General features: G+C 41.0%; 2 protein-coding genes across 2 annotated transcripts in view; both read right to left on the bottom strand.

The window, feature by feature from the left end:
* Positions 1-798: 798 nt before the first annotated feature.
* Positions 799-7,111, bottom strand: LOC134659147 (uncharacterized). Its single transcript, XM_063514776.1, has 5 exons — positions 6,786-7,111; positions 5,248-5,612; positions 3,952-4,071; positions 2,127-2,225; positions 799-949 (listed from the first exon to the last, which is right to left on the bottom strand). Exons 1-5 carry the CDS (start codon positions 7,060-7,062, stop codon positions 812-814), a joined length of 999 nt encoding a protein of 332 aa, XP_063370846.1. The 5' UTR covers positions 7,063-7,111; the 3' UTR covers positions 799-811.
* Positions 7,112-12,420: 5,309 nt separating this feature from the next.
* The window catches only part of LOC134659180 (KAT8 regulatory NSL complex subunit 2), a 33,902-nt gene continuing 27,898 nt past the window's right edge, over positions 12,421-18,424 (bottom strand). The window contains exon 12 of the mRNA XM_063514813.1: positions 12,421-12,533. Within this exon, the coding sequence (XP_063370883.1) occupies positions 12,489-12,533 (45 nt within the window). The 3' untranslated portion in view covers positions 12,421-12,488. The remainder of the gene's footprint in view (positions 12,534-18,424) is intronic.

Here is an 18,424-nt window from a genome sequence, read left to right as displayed (position 1 = left end):
GAATAAAATTATTTCTATTCGATTTTAAATTATTCGATAGCGTGACGTGCGGGCGCGTTTGAGTGCATTGACGTATATCTCAGGACGTACGTGCACTCAAAATGGTACTAGTTCAGCGGTGTCACTCACGAATTCGAGCCAATCGTTCAAACGCAACTAGCTGCGACCAATAGCGCGCGTGATGCGAACTCATCAATCAATCGCGTTGTAACGGTGTCACACCGGTGTACTAACCGCATTCATATTGCCCGTAAGGCCAGTCCTGAGATATACGTCAATGGTTAAGTGTCATTTTGTATGGGATTTTGAATTTACAAACGTCCCGTTTGGCGCGCTGTTCAAAATCCCATACAAAAATAGACATAACATGACATAACGCAAACGCGAACGCTTGTCATGCTATCGAATGAAATGTACTAGGGGTTCTATATGTTTATTTACAAGTTAAGGAACAATTTCTTTATCATCTTACGCTACCTAAGTTGGAATTTATATAGTTGCGAGACTATAACAAAAGTCTGTGTTGGTAATAAAACAACAATAAAACTTAATAAATACATATAATGTCAACTACTGAATAAAACATTCATACAACAGCTCAAAATTAAAGTCGTTAGTGTAAGGCTTGAGTGGACGCTCGCTCGGCGACGCGTGCAGCGTGGCTGTGGGCTCACGCGTGACGTGAGCAGCGTGCACTAAGGCCGCTCCTATACGTGCGCATTTGTTTAACATGCACGCCGCACGCCCCGCCCCGCCGCACGCCCAACAAGAGCGGCCACTCAGGCCTTACACTTAGAGTCGCTCACTACGCTCAGACTCCCCTCTCAGCCTCCTGGGCTTTCTGCGCCAGTTTCATTTTCTTGCGTCGCGCACTCCTCTTCTTGTTTTGAGCCGTGCTGCCGGCCAATTGCCCGGATTTCTGCATGGCCACTAGTTTCGCTGCTTTACCCTGAAAAATAATGTTGTTCAAGCCAATTTAAAATTAAATTAAATCTAATACCTTTAAACGAGCAATTCTTGTTTATTTATTTATTTATTTATATATATATATATATTTCGGGGATCTCGGAAACGGCTCTAACGATTTCGATGAAATTTGCTATACGGGGGTTTTCGGGGGCGAAAATTCGATCTAGCTAGGTCTTATCTCTGGGAAAACGCGCATTTTCGAGTTTTTATATGTTTTCCGAGCGAAGTCCAATATATGGTTATAGTTACATTAACTTAAAGGCTATATTAGTTACCTACACTATTTTAAATTAATTTTTACAATACTAGGCCCAGTACCTACTTGGCATAGGTCAAAGTAGACCGGACCTGCTCCATCCATTTGTCAGTCAGTAACAACTAGGAAAACTATAGTCATCCTTTTCTTTTGGGTGCTAGTACTGGTGTCAGACAAAGATAGCATGATTCTCTCTATGTTTGAAATGAGACAGTCCTTTGGCAAACTATTAACTACTCTTATTCTTAAACTATATAACACAAAAAATATGAAAACAATTCCGAATACGGTATTTTCGTTAAAAAACCCTCCTGTTTCTAAGTCGGTTAATAGCTTTTGCAGGCAACGAGATAATTCATCAAATGACAACCAAAACTCCCTAATTAATTAAGGTTTGCTTAGTTTGGGGCTAGGTTGATCTGTGTAAGATGTCTCCTAATATTTATTTATTATTTACTAGCTTTTGCCCGCGACATCGTCTGCGTGGAGTTAGTAATTTAGGTACCTTATTTTTACCCAATCTGCTTTTTAACGATTCCCCATACAAACTTCCACCCCCCTTTTCACCCCCTTAAAGGGAGATTTTTGGGATAAAACTACCCTATGTCCTTCCCCGGGACTCAAACTATCTCCATACCAAATTTCAACTAAATAGGTTCAGCGGTTATTGATTGCCCATACAAATTCCCACCCCCTTAAGGGGTGAGTTCTGAAATAAAAAGTATCCTATGTCCTTCCCCGGGACTCTAACTATCTTCATACCAAATTTCAACTAAATCAGTTCAGCGGTTTAAGCGTGAAGAGGTAACAGACAGAGACACTTTCGCATTTATAATGTTAGTATGGATTTATTCTTTATTATTCTTTATTCTTTATTTACCATCATACCCTCAGATATTACCTTTGCCTCAGTTTTGGTGATCTTTGAGTTCTGCTGCGTGGAGTACAATACATTGATCCTCTTTTTGTCCAGCATAGAGTGGTGTTTCGACAGCGCCAACTGAAACAAGTTATATTGTAGTGCATGTTGTGCACAATCAAGTTTAAGAGCGGTTTCGCACTACGTCCGATCCGAATCCGTGAAAATATGGTCCGTCGTAGCCGTAGAACTATTTCTATGGTAATTTACGCACTAGATCCGTCTGATTTCTTTCCGAAATCGGATGACGGAGTGCGTAAATTACCATAGAAATAGTAACGGATACTTCGGACCATATTTTCACGGATTCGGATCGGACGTAGTGCGAAACCGCTCTAAGGGTGCGTTTCAACTGTCACTTTGAAATATATATAGTTCGTCAATCGATGCGTCCAAAGTTAAAACGGCCGTTTTTGTTTTGAGTTCATAGATCGACGAACCCAGCAACATAAAAACTATTATAATGGAATCCAAAGGTACTTAAATACAAAATACAGTACATTAAGTACATGCGGCCCACACCAATTTTGGTGTTTAGCCATAGTAGTTGCCGCGCACCGCTACGGAACGGACGCCTACTCGCGCTTGCGCCACCTAGCGGTCATATCTGTCGTAATAGACGTGTTTTGTTAGAGAGTGAATCTTCTGTACCTAGTACTATTATTTATTCTGTGCCCCAAACGACCTGAATCGTACGGGAAACGTTATGTCATTATCATCATCATCATATCAGCCCTTTATCGCCCACTGCTGAGCATAGGCCTCTCTTCTAGTACGCCACTTGTCCCGGTCCTGAGCTAATCTCATCCAGCCAGCCTATTATGGATAGCTTTATCCATCTTTATCCACGTGATAAAATAACTGTCACTGTTTAACACCGTGGGAAAGAAAGTGACGGACACCGTTTTATCACGCTGTCACGTAGACAAGAACGACCATCATATCCGTACAGAAGTATGTATGTATGTATGTATGTCACTTTATTGCACATAAACAGGTTTACATAAAACGGACAAAAACAAAACAAAAATAAGAATGTTATGTACAAAGGCGAACTTATCCCTAAAAGGGATCTCTTCCAGCTAACCTTTGAGAAAATAACCCGAAGTGACCCGCAATCTTCCGGATGTCGTACACCTAACGAGCCAACGGACGCCAGGCGCTTCTGTCATCCGAAAGCGGCCACCATTCTGTTAAAATTTTAGTCCACCGGCCATCACCACAAAACAGATACAGTACAGAAGTCAATCACATGTATGTACTTCACTTTTCATACCTACGCTCGGCGGTCGCTCTAGGGTTGTCAACTATGATTTATGCACAAAAAACTATCGTGGTAGTGACACTCGTATCTAGTAGTGGCCGGGGCGGGGTGCATAGGTACCTACCTACCTAACTTTTCTGTTTAACGTTAAAACGAACCATCTAAATACAAGCAGATACCTACTTACCTTTCTGAAACCACTGGTAGCTTAAAAAACGACAATTCACTGTTTAATGTTGAATTTAAACAACCGTCCACTGAACAGTTATAATAACTTATTTTAGTTTCTCCATTATTGCACAAAAAAGTTCACAGACGCGTGCCGCGTGCCTCAAGCGGATGGCACTCGCGTTCGCACTGGTCCCAACTGGTCCGAGATATCGTGTCCGTGAGCAGTGTCTATGTGTGCGTTGCTCGAGCGCACTTTGTATGTAGATTGATTTCTGTACTGTATCTGTTTTGTGCCATCACTCTGCCTAGCAACATGTCCTGTCCAACTCCATTTTAGTTTGGTGTAAGTGGCGTTATGTTATAAGTACTTACTTCATAGCTAAATTCATCCCTGAGCTCCAAATATGCGATGGCACTCTTTTTACTTTCCAGCGGCTTGGGAATCCGCACGCCCACGATCTGGCTGCTCAGGTCGGAGAAGTGTTCTGATATCTGAAACAAATACCATAACCTCCTAAGGCCCAGCCATACAAACCAAACATTCAAAATTTGCCACTGAAATTTGAACCTAAAATGTAGGATATAAAGTTGATTAACCTTTTCCACGCCGTGTCAAACACAAAAGCTGTCACTCAGACGCCACATCATTGAAGTGTCAAAAATGAAGTTGAATTTTATGTATATGCACGTAGGTCCATGTTGCTCTGTGGTCTGTGACCGATTAACCTGTCGAATCCCACGATACGTCACCATAAGCGTTCTGGCTCATATATGAGCCGTGGGAGCTGACAGATTAATCGGTCTTTGGCGTTGAACCTACGGTGCGGATATATCGGTCATTGGCGTCCAAAAGGTTAAGCGTTGTTTGAAAATTGAACGAAACAAAGCAAAAGCGACTCTGTTCCAATTGAACATGGTTTAAATTACATCGAACTGAATATATAGGTAGGACCTTGGGCCTTAGAAGGATAAAACAAAGTTCCATCTTTTATAGGGGGGTGCGCGTTGGAAGGTCTGCCATCTGTAGCCTGAATCGGAAACATAAAGATGTAGGTACATTGCCAAAGTAAGTGCTGCCATCTACCGTTCTCGTACGTTTTCGTGTGCATAGTACGTTCTGCCATCTTGTGGGCTACATCGGAAGCATAAACTACCCATTTACGCCTCGCGCCAAAAATCTGACGGCTCCTGTGCTGCCCCCTATAGTTCAGGCACGTTCCCTATCCACCATTAGAAAAAAACTAAATCAAAAATAGTTTGTTTATCAATACATAGTAAAAAACAAAATCGCTTCCCGCTGTCTGTCTGTCCCAATGTATGCTTATATCTTTAAAACTACGCAACGGATTTTGATGCGGTTTTTTTTAATAGATAGAGTGATTCAAGAGGAAGGTTTATGTATAATTCGTTAACCTGTGCGAAGCCGGGGCGGGTCGCTAGTTATGCATAAAGTCATTTGCTTTTGATTGCTGAAACTAAAAGCCATCGCTGCTTTGTTATGAAAAGTTCTTGCTGGTATTATAAACAATTAAACAGTTAACATATTCACTATTAATATATGCATCTCTTTCATGTCCTATCCGCTATAATAGTCTATTGCTACTGCTAGTCATTTTCTTGCCAATCTGACACCTGCCTGAAATAGTGAATGGTGACGTGACACCTTACCTTATCTTCACTGATATCCAAAGGCAAATTCCCTATAAAGACAACATATCTTTTAGGCCCCTTCACTTTCCGCTCCTGTTTCTTATCTTTTTTACTTTCTTCCGCACCATTCTCTTCCTTATCCGCTTCTTTATTTTCTTTTATCTTCTTAACTTCTTGTATCTTCTTGACTGGCTCTTTTTTAACAAATTTCTTCCCTTTAACGGCGGTCTTCAACATGTTGTATAGTATTCTAAGTTTCCTCAGGTCAGAGTCCGTTGGCTCGGGTAGTTTGAGTATGGCTTGCATTTTGGTGTGGATGATGTCTGGTAGCATGGCGTCTGAGGTGCCTTTGAGACTGTCTCTGAGGGTTACCCGGACACGACCTGGAAACAATTTGTTGACAATTAACAGGTAATACAGGTATATAAGTATTTTTTTTGCAATTAGAAATTGAATTTTAAACATTTATGTAGCTTAGCCCTGTGTACAAAATACGGCATAAATAAATAATAATAAAAAGCCATTTATTCTAAGTTTTGTTTACATTTTTATGTTTTAAATTTAATTGTCCTGTACTTAGTGGTGAACCCCTCTTTGGGTGAAGGCCTCCTCCAACTCAATCCATTTGCTTCTGTCTAAAGCTATTGACATCCATTGCTTTCCCGCAGCCTGGGTTAGGTCATCAGCCCAACGTTGCTGCGGCCGGCCAGACCGTCGCCCCCCTGGTGGTCCATTTTGTTGTTTCTATGGTCCAACTTTTGTCAGTATAACGTGATAGTGAGAGATAGAATTTGAAGTGGGAATGGGCTGGTCATATGGCACGAAAGACCGACTCGTGGAGTAAAAGAATACTCGAGTGGCGACCATGGGGAGAAGAACGTCCTCCAAGTAGACCCAATATGCGTTGGGAAGACGACATCAAAAGGGCTGCGGGGATGAGATGGCTCCAGGTTGCACAGAACCGTGACGAATGGAGAAGAATGAAGGAGGCCTACACCCGAAGGGTAGAAAAGGGCTAAAGAGAGAGAGAGAACATGATATGTGGCCAGCCCAGCGCCATTTTAGGGATAGAGCTTGGAAAAATACGGCATGTATTCAGTATATTATCTTGAATGTTATTAGGTAGATCCACAGCTCAAAAACATAATTTGTTCCAGAATGAATTTATGGTTGTTCGGAATTTCATCACGGTCGGCTTGCACTGTGTAGACCCGCTTTTTGTACAAACATAGGCACCAGATACATAAACTGAGACAGCAGAGCAAGGTTACGGATGCTGTTAAACGTGTAGCCAGTTTGAAGTGGGAATGGGCCGGTCATATAGTACGAAAGACCGATTCGTGGAGTAAACATACTCGAGTGGCGACCATGGGGGAAGAGCGTCCTCAAAGTAGACCCAAGAAGTGGCTCCAGGTTGCACAGAACCGTGACGAGTGGCGTAAAATGAAGGAGGCCTACACCCGAAGAGTAGAAAAGGGCTAAAGAGAAAGAGAGAGAGAGAAAGGAACCATCGCTTCTGGAGCTCACAACGTTTAGCTAATAGTTACAATACTCACCTTTCTGGTTGTTTGACATGTTGACAGCCAAGAACCTCTTCACCAGCTCCTCATCTTTCAGGACAGGATACTTTGCTACCATTTCCTCAGTCAGACCACCCTTGACGGTTACTGGAGACTCCGTAACCTTGCTAATCTTTGCTTTTTTAGCTACTTCTTCGTCATTACCATTGACACCAGATTTTTTAGCTTTATTTTTCTTAGCTCTCTTGTTTTTAGGTTTATTCGTGTTACTTTCACTTACTGCCTCTTTATTTGATGTTTCTACAAACTTCATTTTCTTAGTTTTAGTTTCACTTGTATCATTTTTATTAACATCTGCAAACTTTTCTGCCTTGGTTTCCTTAGTTACTTTGTTAACTTCACTTTCGTTTATATCTTCGGCAGGTATGTCTACATCTTCAACTTTATTATTAGCTTTAGTGTTTCCTTTGAATTTGCGTTTACGGCCTTGTGGTTCACCCATTCTGTAATACAGATAAATAGTAAAAGGTTATCATAAAAATTGTTAGAAATTGCATTTTATGTTTTAATAAATTTTGTCTTAATAAATAAAAAATACAGAAAGGTATAAAAAATACGTACGTGTCATTTCCACATCCTTTTATACTAGTAGCTAGTAGCTACGTTATGAGTCAGAAAGAACAAATTCTCATAATTTCTAATTTTATTGTACAGTCGCCATCAGATATATCGGAGCGGCCAACCCTGACAATAGACGCGTGTTCACATATTTGTGAGAGCATTAGCCGCTCCGATATATCTGATGGCGACTGTATAAATTATAATCAGAAAGAAGAAAATAATTAATGACATGCCTAAAACCACGATGAAGTGGGTTTTGTAGGTTATGTTTATGTTTTACAAAATGCTTAATTTATTAATGAAATAAGTTATAAAACAAAGGATATCAATGGTAAATAAATAAATATGAATTAGCGTACTTTGATTCTAAACTTTTTAATTAATTTTTTACTAGACTTACCTCGTGATTGCGTTGTCGCTGAAACAAAATCGACAGTAAACTCCTGTTGAAAAGACCGCTTCAATCTCTCTGTTTCAAAGAATAAAACCAGTAAAATTCACGTGTAATTTATGAAATACTTTGTAGTTTTATTCAATTATGCTTGCAACGTGTCAGGAGCATTGAACAAGAATTATTTTAAAATAAACTTTTCTGTTTTCCTTTTCCTTCTCAAGTTCTCTTCTCACTTTTGAAGGAAGCATTCAAATACTAAGTTGTCTGTGACACGTGTTGATCTTGTAATGAAAACGCAAAGATTTTTGACTAAATCTTACTGAAATAATTTGATAATCCACCTATTTATTTTATGGCTTTTAAATATTTACAGTCAAATTAAGAAGTCATCTTAACTAAAATTATGAATGTGAATTTATAGCATACAAAACCATACTGATATCAGAACGTTACAAAAGTCGATGTCAGAATGGTGCGTTTAGATTATGCTTTGGTGTCGCGTTCGGTTCTTCTCAAGTTGCCCACGTTTTTATACTTGGTTAAGCAGATCTTGTCAGTAGAAAAAGGCGGCAAATTTCAAATATGTAGGCGCGAAGGGACATTGTCCCATAGAAAATTTGAATTTCGCACCTTTTTCTACTGACAAGATTTGCTAGATAGTTTTGCGTAAAGCCGGCTTCCCACGGCCCGTGTTTATTACAGGCCAGGCCGGATCGCGTCACGCCTGTGGATACCTGTGCGGTTGATTAAGCCGGCTTCCCACAGTGAAAGCATATAACTGGAAACCGCCTTTGGGAACATTACCGTTCAAATTCTCGGGCCAAATTAGCACACATACACAATTACGCCTACATTTAAATAAGACGATACGTTTACAGAGCCTGTCTCTATTACACTAACGTACACAGCTAAGTGTAGATGAAATGCATATAATGTCAATAACTACCAATCAGCGACATTAATCCGCTAATAACCTTCTTGCTGTACGTACTGGCCGCTGAGAATTCGCGGTTCATATTTGATTAGAATATGACTTGGACAGGGATAGGTTTATGCCATACATTGAAGAACCAGTCAAATAATTCACGTATAATAATTTAATGCAGATTAAAAGATAACTACTTAGTTAAAATGTTGATATGAAATTAAATGACAGACTAACTCAACATAATTAAATATTCATTGTTGTATAAATGTATTCCGCTATAATAAGTATTTTGTATATTTTATTATCAATCTGTATGGCAGTGCGAAGTCACGTTCAGAGCCCGTACCATGAGTCACTGACAGTGTCAAAACTGACATTTACGCTATCGAGAACGTAATTTACTTTCTATACATCTCGTTTGCACTAATATGCGAGTACGAGCGAGATGTATAGAAAGTAAATTACGTTCTCGACGGCGTTTGTCTGTGCCGTACTGGTATAGTCTGTCCGTTTTTCTAAGATCAAGTACGCCATAGTAAATGTATGGCGAACTTGATCTTAGAAATCGGACAGGCTATACAGCCTGCAAAATTTACATGGGTAGGTACACGAATCGGGTCAAAAACATTTGAACAGGCAGAGTCACAATAAATCCCCACTTTCAGTTCCAATGGAAATATTTTATATGTATATAGCCGGTCAAGCAAGTTTGTCAGTAGAAAAAGGCGCATAATTACAATTTTGTATGGGACCATAACCGTTCGCGCGCTTACATTTTCTAAATTCGCCGCTCTTTTCTACTGACGGAAATGGCTTGAGAGAGAACCTACATATATGTGACAGTAGAGGGTGGATTAAAATGATCAACATTTTGAGATAATGTGTGTATTTGTTAAATTAATTCAGTGAAAGCGTGATAGAAAAAAATGTATCTACATATAGGAGACCGGATATGATTATCTCACGGGTTATCTCATGAATAGAACATTATATATCTTGCCAGGCATCCACTCAATTTCATGTCTCTCTAATTGGACAGCTTTTTTCCATAGTTCTCTGCGAATAGCATATTGTGGGAATTTGAATGGAAAGTAATGTAAAATGACAATACCAAATTTGATTATTAATTTGAAATAACTAGGTAGTTTTTTTATAGCTCCATCTCATGAAATAAAAAAGGAAAATACAAATCTGTAAGAAGGAATTTATTACTACATTTATAATTACAGTGGAATCCGTTTATTATGACTCCGCTTATACTGACCAACCGCTTACTATGACGCAATTACTGTGCGAAGTTTGGTTTTCATATGAAATTCTTTGTGACAAAGTCGGATAAGATAACTTCGACCTATAAATACTATTTTTATGGAATTATGTCCGGTTATACTGACAAATTCGCTGGTTTTCGTGGCCGGCCCCACATCTTTCCCTGCGAGGACGTCTGTGGCGTTTAAATTGTTTTAGTTTTTACTCTCGGTGAAAGTTGATAATTGGTATAAGGTTAATAAAACTCATCTCTCACAAAATTATTTGAGATTAATTTGGAAAAAATAAAATAAAAAGTTTATCAACTATGCTTTATATGACATCCGCTTAGTATGACATGTTTGTTACTTCCCTTCAATGTCATTATAAGCGGATTCTACTGTATATAGAAAATACCTAAACCAATCATAAGTTAATAAAATAGTCTACTTCATTTGGCATAAAACCATCCCTATTATCCTCGCAATTTAAAAAGTCGTATGTTGTTATGAAAGTCGTATGCAGTTGTTACGTTTTAGCTTAGCACGGTAGTATTGAAAAAATGTCGTCATGTTTATTCCAAATTTTACTGAAGTTATCTGTTTACTACAAGTGAAAAGTGATTCCACTGTCCTTGATATGAACTAAAACAACTTCTGCACCACTTCACGACACATGAAGACATTTTTAATTACAAAAAAACGTAGTTTTTATAAACCAATTTAGCCATCCGTCACCGACTGTCATCTCGGCCGCACTGAAGTTGCCAATCGAACACTCTGTAAGCACCGCCTACAATCGAATACTTTACGTTGGGTCATAATTGAGCGGACAGAATACTTCCATGGTTTATATGCGTTCACTGGCTTCCCACGGCCCGTATTTTCACAGATCTGACCGCGCCTCTACAGGCCGACAGATCGTGGGAACGGTCGCATCCGACGAGGCCTGTGCGCTGTCCCAAGCCGGCTTCCCACGGCCCGTGTTCTTTACAGGCCAGGCCGGACCGCGCCAGGCCTGTGGATGCCTGTGCGGTTGATTAAGCCGGCTTCCCACGGCCCGTTTTTTCACAGGTCTGACCGCGCCTCTACAGGCCGACAGATCGTGGGAACGGTCGCATCTGACGAGGCCTGTGCGCTGTCCCAGGTGAAATGAACCGACGCAGACGCGCCCCTACAGGCACCGTCGCGCCGCGCCGCGACGCGCCTTTGAAGTTACCGACTCCCGACGGATCGGACGGGTGACGACAGGCCTCGTCGATCGCGACCGTTCCCACGATCTTCGGCCTGTAGAGGCGCGGTCAGATCTGTGAAAAAACAGGCCGTGGGAATCCGGCTCCAGGTGAAATGAACCGACGCAGACGCGCCCCTACAGGCACCGTCGCGCCGCGCCCCTACAGGCACCGTCGCGCCGCGCCCCTACAGGCACCGTCGCGCCGCGCCCCTACAGGCACCGTCGCGCCGCGCCCCTACAGGCACCGTCGCGCCGCGCCGCGACGCGCCTTTGAAGTTACCGACTCCCGACGGATCGGACGGGTGACGACAGGCCTCGTCGGATGCGACCGTTCCCACGATCTTCGGCCTGTAGAGGCGCGGTCAGATCTGTGAAAAAACGGGCCGTGGGAAGCCGGCTTAAGACAAGACTGATCCACCCTAAAGTGTCATTCAATAGAACTTGCTAACTATGTAAACAAAAGTTACTAGTAAATTGACATTCAGTGTCAATTTTAGTATGGCGGTTTGTTTACATAGTTAGCAAGTTCTATTGAATGACACTTTGTTTGAAATGAGAAAGATATTTTATAGAATAGTCTCACATTGTACGACATGATTTATTTTGCGTTTCGTAAGTTCGGCATCAGCAACGGAGGTCTTATAAAAATAAACTCAAATGATTTCATTTCGTAAACTTTATTCATATTATTTACAAACATTTGTCACATTTATCGGCACTCTCGTTTTACACACATATTCTCACATTAGTACACACATTCTCAACATAGATTAATTTTTACATTTACAAATATCACATTCTGCATAACAAAATTATGGTATTTAAAATACTGCATCTATTTACAAGTTTTATTAAAATGCGGCGACTACATTGAAAGGTGATCGTTTCAAGGTTGGCAGAGAATCTAACTGGTCTGGATTTTTACTTAGCACAAAAGCTAATGGTCCCGCAAAGCTCTGGCGCCAAAGGCCTCGCAATGGAGGCCGACGCTGCATGTAGAGTCGGTGGGGTCCCTGACTACATTGAGTTTTAGCCACTCTCAGAGTACTAGCCTATCGCCCAATGTAGCATACCTACTTGATTCATAAAGTTTACACAGCATTACAGTGGACTAATACGCTGTGAAATTTATAAACATAGCAACAATTTATACAATAATATGGGCGAAGCGACAAGACGGTATCCGTCATTGTCGGATTTGTTCTGACACATGGCTGGCTTGCGGTGCATGTAGCCAGTAGCCAACAGAGTAGTAGTCTCAGTCTGAATCGGAGGCCGGGGGCTCCCAGGCCGGCGCTAGGCCGGAGCCCGAAGGTCACGCCTCCGACGAGCGGGAATCGTCGCTGTCAGATTCGTCCTTCTGAAATTACGAATAATATACGATTTGAGTGACATCGTTTATTTATTTACCTACTAGCGACCCGCCCCGGCTTCGCACGGGTTAACATAAACCTTCCTCTTGAATCACTCTATCTATTAAAAAAAACCGCATCAAAATCCGTTGCGTAGTCACAGAATAAATAATAGTACTAAGTACAGAAGACTCACTCTCTAACAAAACGCGTCTATTACGATCAGCACAGATATAGCCGCTAGGTGGCGACAGCGCCACGCGCGGCTTATGGCTTTCCCCAAAAATGGGGCCCGAACGGATGTACTTTTAGCTACCTGTAGCAAAGCGACGAAATCGCGGAGTGAGCCACGCCTGGCGTAGTTTTAAAGATCTAAGCATACATATACAGACAGCGGGAAGCGACTTTGTTTTTTGAGGTGGGGAAAAAATGATTAACTCGAGACAGCGTAAGACGATCACGTGACCGTAAGATTTAGATGGCCACTCATTTAGATGGCATTTAAATCAATAAAGAAAAACTCAATGACATTACATGAAAAACTGTTACATGTAATTAAATTAAAAAAAAAAAAATTAAAAAGCTTTTATTTCGGACTGTCCAAACTAGTCTTAAGTAGTTAAGTAATTATGCTATAGGTGCGAGTGCATACCTAGTTATAAATCAATATGTATACAGTCCACATCGATATTTTGTTAGTATAGAATAAATGCTCATTGAGAGAACACGTTTGAGTTTTAAATTTCCCGGCTCCTCCAATAATCAACCTTGCCGCCTGGACATATGGTCCAAATCGAGCCGGATACTTGGGTCACACCTGTGGCCGGGCGGCGGCCGCTATGAGATAAGGATGAGCCGGACGAGTGTTTACTGCAAGTTTTAAGTGCAATTATAATTACGCGTAATAACATCGAGTGTGAACATTTACAAACTTTGGTGTCTATAAGTGATTTTTGAGACTTTTTCGCTAAAGTTTATTACGCTTAACATTATGAGTGAGTTATAATATCGAACTGAGCAATATAAACCGAGTTTTTGAGACATTTTCATCTGAGTGCTAGGTTATCTACCTACTTATATCTACGAACATTTTGTGAGTTGTCGAGTCATCATGTCTACATTAAAAGAGCTTATTGAATATCAAGAGGAGTTAATCAACAATTTGAAGAAATCTGAGAAGAACTATAAGAAATCGCCTAAAGAGAGAATTAAGCAGCCGTATTTAGAAACTAGACTTGAAGTACTTGAGTTACAATTTAAGGAGTTTCAAATCGGACATAAGGCGATTATTTCCAAAGCGTCAGGAGACAGAACGGAGGAATATTTTACGCAAGAGAAGTATGAGGAGTTTGAGGAGTTGTATGTACAATACAAAACGATTTTACGTGAAGCTTTGAAAACGTTTTTGCAACCAAGTGCACAATCATTACCGCAAATTCGTGACATGGCCGTTACCAGTGAAAATGGGAATTGTGACGTAAAATTACCACGCATTATTTTGCCGACTTTTAGTGGTAAATATGAAGAATGGCAAACGTTTTATGATATGTTTTCCTCGTTAATCCACACAAATAAGAATATTACGGCGGTTCAAAAAATGCATTATTTGAAAAGCAATTTATCTGGAGAGGCGCTGAGTTTACTTAGTAATTTTTCGACTACCGATGCAAATTATGATGACGCTTGGAAACAATTAGTTCGACGTTACGATAACAAGAGATATAACTGTAATGCGGTTATGAGGAGCTTATTTTCGACCAAGAAAATACACAACGAGTCTGCTAACGCTGTGAGGCATTTATTGGACACTACATCAACATGTTTGAAGTCGTTGCAGAATATGGGCATTAGTACAAGTACGTGGGACGCAATTATCGTGTACTTGGTGATTACAAAATTGGACGCTGAGTCTGTTAAACAGTGGGAGCAGCATTTGAATATGCTAGGCGACGACTTACCTACCTGGGAGCAGTTGCGCGAGTTTTTGGAGTACAGATTCAGGGCATTGGAGATGATTGACACCAACACGTCCCGCCCAGCACCACCAACTAAGCCTGCAGCTAAGGTTAGAACATTTCACACTGCTATCGAGAATAAAGTCAAGACGAGTGACATCGAGTGTGCTATGTGCCATGAGACCCACCACGTTTATCACTGCAAGCAGTTTGGTTCTATGACGCCCAAGGAACGTCAAGATTTTGTGCAAAACAATAAACTGTGTTTTAACTGCCTGATGCCCACACACTCTGTAATGAAGTGTCGTCAGACGTCGAGTTGCCGTAAATGCGGAAGGAGACATCACACTCTCCTTCACTTCGAGAGAGATACCAACCAGGAGACGAGAGCCACGAGCGAGGTTGTTGCGTCATCGGCGTCACCGAGTGTACCACTACCAGAGAAACCGAGCACATCACGAGGTGACACAAACATTACCACAGCGTTTTCGAGAGGTGAGGCGCTTCAACCTAACCGAGTGCTACTCGCGACGGCTAGAGTTAAGGTATTTAATTCCACTGGTTGTAAAGAAACTATTAGAGCTTTAATTGATCCAGGAAGTATGATTTCCTTTATTACTGAGTCAACTGTTCAATTACTTGGTCTCAAACGTAGACCTATAAGTACTTCGGTGTCAATGCTAGAGGGGTGTAGTTTGAATACCAAACACATGGTTTCATTTCACGTGGTTTCACGCCATGACCCAACGAGTTCAGTCGAAGTCTGTGCTTACGTATTACATTCTTTAACTGCTTTGCTTCCAGCTACCAAGCTTAACGTGTCTAAGTGGAAAGAAGTTGAAGACTTGCCTTTAGCGGATCCTGCGTACTCAACGCCAGGTAAGGTAGACATCCTTCTAGGTGCCGAGGTGTATGCAGAAATAATACTCGAGGGGTTAATCAAGAAGCATTCAGAGACGGGCAAAGGAACCATGATAGCTCAAAATACTATGCTCGGATGGATTGTGTCTGGCCGAGCAGTGAGAGGATCTGAGACTGAGGTGAGTGCTAGATTTACAAGTTTGCATGTTCATATACAGGAAGATGACTTATTAAAAAAGTTTTGGGAGATGGAGAACGAGCCTAATATGATTAAAAAAGACATGACTAAGAGTGAGCAACAATGTGAGGAGTTTTTTAACTCAACGACTGTGAGAGATGACGATGGCAGGCTTGTAGTAAGACTACCATTTGCAACTGAGGACCCTAAGTGTCAATATGGCAATTCTAAGGAAATTGCTATCAAGAGATTAGAGATTTTAGAGAGAAAATTACTGAGAGAACCTAAACTTAGAGAAGAGTATAACAAGGTCATGGAAGAATACCTAAGTCTTAATCACATGAGAGCAGTAAGTAAGAGAGGGCTAGACAATTCTAAGGCAGTGTATCTTCCTTTTCACGCTGTGATTAGGGAGGACAAGGAGACGACAAAATTTAGAATTGTATATAATGCTTCGAGTAAGGGAGACAACAACGTCTCCTTAAACGACGATCTCCTTGTCGGCCCTAAATTACAACAAGATTTGAGACACATTTTAATGAGAGCTAGGAGTCACAAGATCTGCCTTGTCGCAGATATCATTAAGATGTATAGGATGATTCGTGTAGCTGAGGAAGACACGGATTTCCAGAGAATCGTTTGGCGATTTAAGTCAGACGGATCAGAACCAATACAACACTACAAGCTTTTGAGATTGACATTCGGGACTGCTTGCGCGCCTTATTTGGCCGTTAAGTCATTACAAAAGCTTGCAGAGTTAGAAGAGAGTAAGTATCCATTAGCGGCGAGAATAACAAGACAAGACTTTTACATGGACGACTTAATTACTGGAGCTGAAACTGAGGATGAGGCACTAACAATATTTGACGAGATGACTGAGTTGATGAAATCAGGTGGTTTCGAACTTCAGAAATGGAATACTAACTCTAAGCTTGTACTGGAGAAAATTGTAGGTAATAAAGAGTTATCAGATCAGACAGTACAACTAAAACTAAATAATACAATGAAGGTTCTTGGAGTGAGTTGGAACAGAGATACAGATAATTTTGAATATACACTAAATTTATCCAAAGTTCAAGAACCTATCACTAAAAGAAAAGTGTTATCTGATGTAGCTAGGTTATATGATCCACTGGGGTGGATTGCTCCAGTCGTGGTTGTTGCCAAAATCTTCATTCAGAAGTTGTGGAAGTCGGGTTTAGAATGGGATTGCCCATTGACAGAAGAGTTGGTAAGTGAGTGGCTATCGTTCAGAGAGGCATTGGTAGATCTTAAGCAGTTGGCGATACCACGATGGCTAAACGCCACGCCGAGCTCAAAGATCGAACTGCACGTTTTTGCAGACGCTTCAAAGTCAGCGTTTGCAGCAGCGGTCTACATGAGAGTGACTGATGAGATACATGGTGTACACGTACACCTGATAACTGCTAAGACAAAAGTAGCCCCGACAGAAAGAGAAATTTCCATTCCGAGACTCGAGCTGTGTGCTGCGGCCTTAGCAGCTAAACTTATATTTGAAGTTTCACAGGTAATGGACGTACCAAAAGAGAACCTACACGGTTGGACAGACAGTACAATAGTGCTTGCATGGCTCAAAGGAGGTTCAGCTCGTTGGAGTACATTTGTGAATAACAGAGTGTCTACGATATTGAATATACTTGAGTTTGAGCAATGGTGTCATGTACCTACTGAGTTTAATGCTGCTGACTGTGCGTCTCGCGGTTTACAACCAAGAGATTTACTAGATCATTCATTGTGGTGGAATGGTCCGCAATGGCTTGCCCAACCTGACTTTGAGATAAACGACATCATCATAGAAGACACACATGAAGAGGAAAGAGTCGCATCTTTAACTGTTGTGTCCCATGTTGATGAAGAACCCCCAATTTGGTCGAGGTTTTCTTCATTATCGAGACTGTTAAAAGTTATTTCGTACTGTAGAAGAGTATTAAATCTAAAATTGCCAAAAAATGAGAGAGTTAAATTACCTATATGTAACTTCTGAGGAAATGAATAAAACTTTGCTTTCGTGTATTAATCAAGTTCAAGAGAAGGAGTTTTCACATGAGATAAAACAGTTAAAGAGTCGAGGAGTTGTGCCTAAAAAGAGTTGCCTACGCACTCTTTGTCCTTTTTTGGATGAAAAGGGGACATTAAGAGTTAGCGGTAGAATAGAACAATCTGATGCAAGTTACGATACGAGACATCCGGTGATTATGCCTGGTAAAAATCAATTTACCGCGCTTCTAATTATTGATGCTCATCATCGTACTTTGCATGGCGGTCCTCAAATAATGTTAAACTTTTTAAGATCCAAATATTGGATATTGCAAGCGAAGGATCGTACTAAGAAGGTTTATAGAGAATGCGTCACGTGTTTGAGATATTCGAGCAAGAAGTCTATTCCTTTAATGGGACTTCTACCTGAAGCGAGAATGAAACCCAGTAAGCCTTTCAAATCTACGGGGGTAGATTACTGTGGTCCTATAAATATAAGGTTTTCACCAGGTAGAGGAGCTAAGTCTTTTAAAGGCTATATATGCCTGTTCGTGTGCATGGTTACCCGGGCAATACATCTCGAGGCAGTTACGGATTTGACAGCCAAGGGTTTCATTGCTGCATTCAGGCGTTTTACTGCTAGGAGAGGTTACTGTCAAGACTTGTATAGTGACAACGGCACTAATTTTATTGGTGCTGACAGAGAGATGAGAGACATGTTTAACACTGCTAAATCATCATTACCTGATGAAATAGCAGCCATACTTACCTTACAGCATACGACATGGCACTTCATCCCTCCGCACGCTCCCAATTTCGGCGGTCTTTGGGAAGCTGGGGTTCGTAGTACAAAAGGGCATTTAAGGAAGGTAATAGGGAGTAGCACACTTACCTATGAGGAATTAGC

Source organism: Cydia amplana, chromosome 24 (assembly GCF_948474715.1).
Source record: "Cydia amplana chromosome 24, ilCydAmpl1.1, whole genome shotgun sequence".
Classification (NCBI taxonomy): Eukaryota; Metazoa; Arthropoda; class Insecta; order Lepidoptera; family Tortricidae; genus Cydia; species Cydia amplana.
Note: the sequence above shows the minus strand (reverse complement) of the source record. Positions and strands in the feature narration are given on the sequence as shown.

Excerpts from the sequence above, each read along its gene's own strand:
- LOC134659147 (XM_063514776.1), bottom strand. The coding sequence starts at position 7,062 with ATGAAGTTTGTAGAAACATCAAATAAAGAGGCAGTAAGTGAAAGTAAC. Across the intron at positions 4,072-5,247 it reads TGGATATCAGTGAAGATAAG|ATATCAGAACACTTCTCCGA; the intron begins GTAAGGTGTCAC and ends TATTTGTTTCAG. Across the intron at positions 2,226-3,951 it reads GGGATGAATTTAGCTATGAA|TTGGCGCTGTCGAAACACCA; the intron begins GTAAGTACTTAT and ends AACTTGTTTCAG.